The sequence below is a fragment of the Perissodus microlepis genome, chromosome 2 (genome assembly GCF_051167445.1).
Source record: "Perissodus microlepis isolate ML-2025 ecotype Zambia chromosome 2, ASM5116744v1, whole genome shotgun sequence".
Classification (NCBI taxonomy): Eukaryota; Metazoa; Chordata; class Actinopteri; order Cichliformes; family Cichlidae; genus Perissodus; species Perissodus microlepis.
The window spans coordinates 6,208,223-6,217,576 of record NC_140462.1 but is presented as its reverse complement, the minus strand read 5'-3'; the positions used below and the strand labels follow the sequence as shown (position 1 = coordinate 6,217,576).

The following is a 9,354-nucleotide window of genomic DNA, read 5'->3' as shown; positions in this document are numbered from 1 at the left end:
TAAATAAACCATTAAATGACAGAAAAGTTTAATTTTTTTCACTATACAATACAGAAATTTCTTTTGTTTTAAGATTTTCGGTTAATTAAAAAAAGCTTTCAGTGTTATAATTAAAGGATAGTCTGGACAATGAGCTACTAGACCTTTTGAAAAATGCCATAAAATACCCATATGGGTCCAGTGGCTGTGTGTGTTTTCCTTTTTAAATGACCTAATGACTGTGTTTTAAATTTAGTTGGCGTTATCACACACCATCTGGCCATTTTACCAGTAGCTTAGTAACCTTATCAGAACTGAAGGACTAACCAAAAAAAACAAAAAACAAATAAACACAAGCTTTCAATTTAGGTCACTCCTGAATTTATTGTCTAACTTAGTAGACCTGCGAGTAAATGTTTGGCATTGCATATGCTGTCTTTAAATAACTGCACCACTTGTTCTAACATGTTCTGCTATCTGAACTTTCTAGGCCACACGCTGAACCACTGGACGGACTGTTTGCCAATGACTCAGGCATGCAGATTATATATGTTATTAAAGTAACATACAATATAACATAGTATATGCTGATATTTTAATTACTATATAATTGTATCTGCATATAATTGTTCATGAAGTCATTCTAGATAATGACCGCTGTATATTTGAAACAAAAAGGCCTCCGTATTAGAATTTGCTCCACATGTGTGAGTAGAAAGTTAAAATCTAATTACATAAAATACAGTACAGCTAAATGCTTTTAACAAGGTCACAGAACCAAAAATATCAACAGTAACCGAGTCCACCTAAAGTAACAACATACAGTAGGCTCCTACTAGTTTAGGCTTCCAGCAGCCATTCATACTGAGCCGGTCATTTATAAGTGTGATGATAACTACCCCACAGTGCACATGTCAAGGATAAAGTGTATGCAGGGTGTGTGAGGTATTCTTAGCTCCGATGACAGTGCAGCCCATTCACGTCTCTAAATGGTATGCTGGCTTCAAGACAAGGCCGTGAGTTCCTGTCAAGGTATTGATTTCTGCTTTACTCTGCTTATTTCTTTTCTTTCTGGACACTGCAAGGGAATGCTTTGCAGAAGTAGTATTAAAACTCAAGGATTCGAATTTTAAGGTAAAATAGATTTGACACATGCTGAATACCCCTGAGTAATGAGAGCAGGAGGCCAAAAGAAAATATGTCAAACATACTGAAAGATCAAGTGTTGGTAGTATTCTAAATGTCATTCGTGGTATCAGATGAGGGCATATTTTGGGAAAGGCAACCTTAGGAGAGCCACATGCAGGAGTAAATAGATATCACACTATTAAAACAGTCACATCTGCTTTTCTTTAAACATGACAGACATCATTATGCAGTCAAAGAAGGGAAGTTCCAACATCTTAGGAACATTTTTATATATGAAAGTAAGAATACATTGGATCTTCATGGGTAACATGTCATTTGACACAAAGTCAATATAAAGCTGTAGCTCTGGAGTCGCTGCTTAAAAGGGTCCGCTTCCACCTCTGAGGTCAGATGCGTTCAGAGTTGTTCTCCTTCAACGGGAAAAGTTCGGTTAGCAGTTGTCATCCTCCAGGATGTCTGGGTGCTCCTCCCAGAACTGCTCTCCTATAAGGTCACAATGGTAGGCCTCTACCCTCCTCCTGCTGCGTGTGACGGACATGTCCTTTTCCTCCCCATTTGGCAGCTTTATGCGTTTAATGACAGTCTCATCTCGCTAGATAAGAGAAATGAGAAAATTGATTAATATAAGTAGTTCAACATTTGGAGAATAGATAAGCAATCAGTCCGGTACCTAAACCCTGTAAAATTATTTTGTGGGATTTGGTTTTGAGTGCATTTAAAAAAAAAAAAAACCCTCAGAGGAGCTGGTGCAGTGTGATGCAACCTAACTTAAATTTCTATGAAACCAGCGTTTCCTGCAGTAGGTGTCAGATCTACATCCGGTGCCACAGCAAGTGGCAGCCTGACACACTACACATTACAGTGATCTATACTTTGTTATTCATTTATACATTTGATCCTATGAAAATCTCTTCTTTCCTTTTCTTTGTTTTTGTGTGAGTTTAAATTTCCCTTTCACAACCAAGGAGCATCTAACTGCATAAATAAATGTCCTATTAAACCAAGGAAATGCTACTATTACATGAAAAAGAAATTTCTAAAAATGGCTTCTTGCTATGTTAGTGGCAGAACTCTTTTCTCTTACACTCCATCCACAATGTGAGGTCATGTGCAATAAAAAAGTGTATGCAGCTGCTGACATTTCTCTTTCATGCACAACAACAGAAATACCAATAAAGGGGAAAAAAGGCAGTGTGGTGATTTTAATGTTTCAATCTCAGACTTCACTGCTTCTAACAAGAAGAAAAACAGACACCATTTGAAAAAGCGAGCCGTTAGTGTGCTTGAACATGCAAAAACAACCACAGACTATATAAAATATGGTCACACCCATGACCTGGTTTGTGGACTACTGTTTTGAGTTTGGGAGAGAGGCATTCTGGTGTTATAAATCCTGATCTGACTAGCGAGGGGTGGATGTGACTGAGAAGAAAACTGATGTTGCGCCATACAATAGCAATCTATCAACCACAAGGCAGCCAATCTAAAATGCATACCCTGCTTTAACATCTATTTCACTGCAAATTTGGGAATAACTTAAAAAAAATAAATAAAACAATGTGTTATGTTAAGGTAGGACTTTCAAAGTTTAAAAAGGTGCGACTTTTCATTTGAAGGCTAATCTTCCCCCTATCCAATTTGCGTCACACTTTCTCAAGTTATTACTGTTACGCTAGTAGTTAGCAAAAGCTTGTCGACAAACATGAAGAACTGAAGGCAACCTTGGAAACCTGCTAGCAACCAAAGCAATAACTATGAGCTTTTGGGTGCAGCATCTTCTTTGCAAATATTTCACCAAGGAAGATCCAGCAACCTCAAGGTACTCCACTGCCAACCAGTAGAAGAATACACATTTTCCCCTACTGGTCCAATATAGCAGACAAATCTGAATGAGAAACCTCATAACAAGGGAATTGATTTATGCAAGCACAAGAGTTGATCCTGCTGGCTATTTAAAAGAATTCAGTTTTTTAGGCATTTTTTAAAACCTTGGATTCAATTTCTGGACTACAACAAACTTCTATGTACAGGTTCTGAGGTCACCTCAAACTGTTAAAAGGTTTTGCCCTAAGTTTTTGACACAGAATTTGGTGCATTGCCGCAGGTGGAGCAATTCGTCTGGTTAATTCCAACAACAAACTCTGACATATTAACTAGGTACTGAACCCCCATGCAGACTGAGTCCAATTTCTTACAGGGACAAGTGGCGTTCATGCACATTAGATTAAGCAATAATAGGTTTCATGCCATGGATGTCCAGGGCTGCACATGTACCGCACTGATTGGATCAGCGTGTCCCTGCACTTCACTGAGAGGCATACCTAACCTGATGAATGGAGGTGGGCAGACTGATCAAAATATCAATAGTATTGACACAAATGCCTGTATCGGTATCGGACTGATAATTGCGTGATAGGATCTATACTTTGTTTCTATCCTTTGAGTTTAATAGATAGCCCACTGAATAGGGGAATAGATTTAAAACCCTTCTTGAGCACCTCACCTTTTCCCAGATGAGGGTGGTACCTTTCTTGTGGACGGCAGATTCATTGTTGTAGTTGATACCAAATTCTGTGAAGAGGATCTCATTTTTATCTCCAGCCAATGTTCCCTGAAAAAGGCAGAAATACTGTGAGACATCCAAACTTAGGTGTGTAGCTACACAATCCCTCACATGGTCTTTAGATAGTACAGTTTATAAACAGCTACAACAAAAACACCACCGCCCACCAAACCGCTGGTTATATATAGTGGCTGTTTCTTTTACTTCAGAATTAAAACTAGAAGAAAATCAACAAGAAATAAATAGTAAACCACTCTGTCATGTTTTTGTTATTATTTGTTGTTGTTATTATTATTACGTAGGAATTATGAACCGTGAATGTTGGATGAGGTATAAATAAATAACTCATGCTGCCTAAACATCCACCCAAAACCCATCAGCTGGTTCCAGACAGCCTCCACAAGAATGAGGTGATTTCCAGAGGACAGCTGCGTCAGTCTGTAGCAGCTGTCATAGCTAGAGACAGACCTGTTCCTGTACACACTATTTTAATGCACAGTAATAAATTGTTCATAATGATGTAGTTGAAAGCTTACATCTTTTAAATAACCTCTTTGTTTACTCGGATGAAATATCAGAAATAGTACCTTGAAACTTATCGGCCCCTAAAGCCAAGTGTATATAAGTGATATTATTAAATGGAGAAGATGTTTGTTTTGTTTTTAAACTGAAATTTGATAGATGAATTTTTACAATTAAGACAATCTTAGCTAACGAATCAACCAATTTATTCATTTTCACAGTCCGGGTAGGTAAACTTATATATTTGGGTTTATTACTTTTTGCCAGGTCATGTAAGTTTGTGTTGATGGATAGCTCTACTTGTTTGTTATTTTGGTTTTGGCTCACTCATTTTATACTCTGATTTTTGGGAAATCTGTTGTTCAATAAATATAACACTAATACATAAATAAAAAGTTGTTCTTATGGCTACTTGGGACTCAGGGGAAGGGGATGCCTTTTTCATATTGTGCCAACTGGGGGCACATCGTCTGTTTCCTCGCTTTTTGGTGGTCTGGTGAGTTATTTGTTTCTGGTTGGCAGTTTTCTATAGCGTGTGGGGAAATAATGTTTTCCCTTTCCTAATAGTTTTGTGACCTCACCTTCCTTCGAGGAAATGTTAAAAGGGCAGATTTGCTTACTGTGGCTAATTCACAATATTCAATACCCTAAATTAACCTTTTAATTTACAAGTAATAGATAATACATAACTATATCAGCACCAGCCATCACTGCCACTAGCTTGTTCCTGATGCTGTTTAGGAGTCCAGAGACTCATAGTTGAAAAGCTTTATACCTACCATAACGTATCTGTAGCCAGAAAGAAAAAATCACCAAGTATGGCAATCAATTATCCTTTATATGGCACATTTTGAGAGATGTGAGCATTCACTGTTGTTTTTTTCTGACACATGATCAGCTGATATGGATCTACAAAACATGCTGCTGGAATCTATTGGTAGGTAGAAGCCAGTGTGTCTTCATTTGGGACATGGTACACTTTGAATACTGTGTGGATGACCTTGACTATAAGCGACAGTCTTTAACATATCGATGCTTACAACCTTAAATATGCGGGCATTACCTTAATATGATTTTTGATGGTACCTTTTTCAAATACTTATATCTGTTAATAAGCACGTGCATCTGCCAGTTTACACTCAAACATACATTAATCAATTGTGTTTCACCTTTAAGCGATCCTCTGCCTGTGTTGTGCTGAGTCCTTTTCTTTGCACTAACATCCAAAACACTGTGTTGTACAAATTATTTATGTGACCTGAAAGAAACAGAGACACAATGTGACATATTTCCACCACACCAAATGTGTGATTTACCATTCAGAGCATCATTTGCACTTACAGTCTGCCTGCCTCCAGCTAAGGTAGTCTCTAAGGTTACGATTGCTAGGATATAGGACCACCCGTCCGTCAAATCCCGGAGGGTACAGGAGGGGCTGATTCTCAAAAAACTCCTTCCAGTAAAACACGTATGAGGAGGAGAACTGGGAGGCCACGTGGGTCATGAGCTTACTGTAAGGAAAAGAGGGGACAAAATAAAGTCAGATAAAATGCTAGAGGATGTCTGTGTGAAAATGATGTTGTTCAACATTATGTAAAACATCAGCACCTGGCTCTTCTTTTGAACCAGGTAGAAGACCGCTTGAAAACAAAGCTGAACTCATCACTTTGGCCATAGGCAACGACAATATCCTCCAGTTCTTCCATGACAGAGCGTGCACTCCTTGTCATCAGCCCCAAGGCCCTGTCGTCATTGGGCTTTGCAAACTTGTGCTGCTCTGCAAACCTGAAACACATAATGCATTAAGACGCCAAAACAACAATTTGGATTCAAATAGCTCCTGGTGTTTTAGCGCAAATGAAGAATACTCACTTGTGAAAATTGCGACCATCCAGTCTCACGACAATGTAGCAGTTCCGCAGACAGGTGTCATCTGTTTCGAAGTTGCGCACATACTCAAACTTACTTTTGGCCATGTTACTGGATCTGGAGAAAAGACGGACCGAAGGTGTAAGAGAACAGCACCAAACACCAAATCTGCTCGCTGTACTAATTAGCATTGGGATGCTCCTGAAGAGAAAGCACAAGGAGCGAAAATTATATGTCAACAGTGGGAAAATATTCAGTCAAACGGACAACAATTACTATGATATAAAAAACTAAATTCAATAACTTCAAATAATGGAAAGTGTTATTATTAAAATGATCTGTGTTATAGGTATGTCAGTTCTCTATTTAGAGAATATCTAAACCAAATATATCTAAATAATAAGAATAATTCTCTTCCGCACATTCAAACACGTTGGTTTGTATACAGTCCGCCCAGAAATTGTGTCGTAGCGGAACTACAATCACCCGGAACACAAATTTTCGGAGCTACGGTAAACTTAAAATAAAACGCAAATAATTTCCCGTTTCTTCAGCCACCTTAAAAATAATGCTTCGATTTTCAAATTTTTTGGATGCTTTGCGGAATTTTTTTTTTTAAGATTTAAAGATTTTACGAAAGTAATTTGCTTTCTAGCGCCATCTTGTGCCTAAATAGAAACTAAACTAGATACTGTACATCTAGGAGGCTATGGGACTTGTAGTCTAGTTGCTAAACACGACAAAATACCCAGAATTCCTCGCTTTATACACTTCTGCGGTTGTTTTGAACATGGAGGAGAGGGAAAAAAGAAGTGTAAATTCAGACAATAAGGAGACGTTGTCACCACCCTGCTCCAGCCCGGCCTCAGCGCCGGAGGCTGGCAGTAAAGCCGAGGACGATGGCGCAGATAAACTGGACGTCTGCTCGGATAAGTTTGATCCACTCTTGGCCTTGTACTCACCGACAGTGCAGCTTCCCTTCCCAAACATCAAGTGCTTCAACAACGTGGCCGAGTACGAGAGCTTTCTGAAGGGCGGCCGCGGGAGAGCTAAACCGGAGAACGTGGAGAAAAGGCAGCGTAAGGCGATGAAAGGCGTGGTGGACCTGGAGCGTATCGAGAGGCTGAAGAAACTCATGGTGAACAACCCGGTATCTGAGTCAGAGGAGGGAGAAAGCAGCAGCGGCACGACGCGGAGGAAGAGAAGGCAGAAACCTGTGAAAAATGTCTTGACGAGAATGCCCCGTAGGTTCAACACTCATCGTGTAATGTGTTGGAGACCTAGTCCCGCCTGGGCAGTTTCACTGAGCCGCTTTAAACTTTAAAGGAGAGACTAGAATAAGATTATGTGTATTTATTAGAATACACTAAGAACTGACAGACTACCCCAAATAAACCGACAAATAAAATAAAAAATAAAATAAAATGTCCCAGTAAAATAGGACTACTGGAGTAATAAAAGAGGCAGAATGGCTTCAGTATTGGTTGGCAGGTTCCTAGCTGTGGCTTACGTATACCCTGAACCGCTTTGCCCCCAATAAAATGAAAACCACATTACAACATTACACACACACACACATATATTCATATTTTCATTTCTAAAATATTTTTATTCATAATTTTAGCATTACTTGTTACATTAAAGAAGCCTCTGTTTTAGCTGAATTCCCTGTATCATTTATCATAATAGGCAGAAGCAGCTGTGCGACCTGCTTGTCTTGTGTTTTCAGTGTGTAAAGGCAGTCCTATGGGGGAACTGTACCGCTGCGTGGAGGAGAGGATAAGAGTCAAAGTTCACGTCAGGACTTTCAAAGGTCTGAGGGGAGTGTGCTCTGGCTTTGTCGTGGCCTTCGACAAGTTCTGGAACATGGTCAGTGATCTCATGTTGCATTCTTGAACTACGCAAATTTCGTATCTTAATCGTTGGTTATCTCTCGCTGACAGGCGATGGTGGATGTGGATGAAACGTACAGAGAGCCTCTGTTTGGAGAGGCTTTCTATCATGAGAAAGCCCTCACCACTACACGGGTAATGGATGAGTTTTCATTATATATATATATATATATATATATATATATATACACACATGAGTAAAATTTTGTCCTTCGATTTTCTAAGGAAAGCTAGAAACAGAAGTTTCTAATGACTACTTCATAATAACAGCTATCTGTGCTTTGCTGATTAAATGCTTGCAAGCGAGCTGACAGTAGTATTGCTGGCTTAAATTGTAAAGGTCTTTTTACATATACATATAGAGCACACGGAGTGCTTTTATGTGGTTCAGTTGGATGAAAGTCTTAAGAATGATCAAATCTTTGTATCTGCAGCTTTTTGAGAAGCTAAGTCTCCAGGAAACCTCTGAATGTGCTGAGTCTGTGAAGAAGCAGCCTGCAGATTCTCCCAAAGAGACTCCAGAAAGTCGTTCTTCTTCTCATGCCGTTGGTGTGAGAGGAGACGGCAGGACAGCAGACTCAGAGCTGTCAGGAGCTACTGAAACCGAAAAGGATGCACACAAAACACTTCTCGTGGTCCAAAGTCCACAGGCTCGCCAGAAGAAAGAAACCAAGACGTACGGCAAGGTCCATACGCGCCACATCAACCAGCTGTTCATCCGTGGTGAGAATGTCATCCTGGTTAATCCCCAGCCGCTCTGATTTTCACTCTTACATTGATCCCGGCAACAAAGCAGGGTTTTTTGGAGCATCTGCGCTAACTGGTACTGACAGATTCTAGAGATTCAGATGGATCACAGACTGATGATTTATATCATATTGATATGGAGGTTTGTCTCTGCCCACCAGAGAAATGATTTTGCTTTTGATAAATAAAAGCTTTCCAGTTGTAATTACAGAAAAGTGTGTTTGTGTGTGTTTTGTTTTTGCCTGTTTAGTTTATTTGACACCCTGTAAAGGAAACCCAGTGAAATGGCTGTCTCCCAGCAGGTGGCACCATAAACACACCAGAGCCATCGAACACGCCATTGTCATCTCAAAGAGCTTGTCCCTTTATGTTGCATTTCCCCGCTAGTTTGAATGGGAATGACAGCGCAGTCTCAGCGGACTTCATAAATGCATTATGAATAATTGAGTTTGTGAAGCTCGAGATTGCAGATGGCACTCAAAAGCTGTCATTTGTCTTGACGTCTTAGATTGCTTTTACTCTTTAATGGGCACATTACCCATAAAAGCACGATTTACTGCATCTCTTAGAAGTTGTAAAGATGTTGCATTTTTTTTTTTCCTTTTTAAATGACAGAGGTTAGTTTTGGATGAT

The 9,354-nt window shown here is 39.5% G+C and overlaps 2 protein-coding genes across 6 annotated transcripts; one reads left to right on the top strand and one right to left on the bottom strand.

Moving 5' to 3' along the window:
* Positions 1-11: 11 nt before the first annotated feature.
* thg1l (tRNA-histidine guanylyltransferase 1-like) lies at positions 12-7,149 on the bottom strand. 5 transcript variants are annotated; one of them, XM_084942110.1, is made up of 7 exons: positions 7,045-7,149; positions 6,086-6,199; positions 5,822-5,998; positions 5,555-5,724; positions 5,383-5,471; positions 3,632-3,739; positions 12-1,720 (listed from the first exon to the last, which is right to left on the bottom strand). In XM_084942110.1, the coding sequence occupies exons 2-7, from the start codon at positions 6,187-6,189 to the stop codon at positions 1,559-1,561; spliced, it is 810 nt and encodes a 269-aa protein (XP_084798236.1). In that variant the 5' UTR covers positions 6,190-6,199; positions 7,045-7,149; the 3' UTR covers positions 12-1,558. The 5 variants fall into 5 exon arrangements, with proteins under 5 accessions (XP_084798236.1, XP_084798227.1, XP_084798208.1 ...); XM_084942101.1 differs by having other exon boundaries at positions 6,086-6,283; positions 7,045-7,133; XM_084942082.1 differs by lacking the exon at positions 7,045-7,149 and adding an exon at positions 6,505-6,617 and having other exon boundaries at positions 6,086-6,283.
* Positions 6,818-8,936, top strand: lsm11 (LSM11, U7 small nuclear RNA associated). The gene is made up of 4 exons (XM_084942071.1): positions 6,818-7,326; positions 7,812-7,951; positions 8,026-8,109; positions 8,409-8,936. Exons 1-4 carry the CDS (start codon positions 6,873-6,875, stop codon positions 8,733-8,735), a joined length of 1,005 nt encoding a protein of 334 aa, XP_084798197.1. The 5' UTR covers positions 6,818-6,872; the 3' UTR covers positions 8,736-8,936.
* The last annotated feature ends 418 nt before the right edge of the window (positions 8,937-9,354 follow it).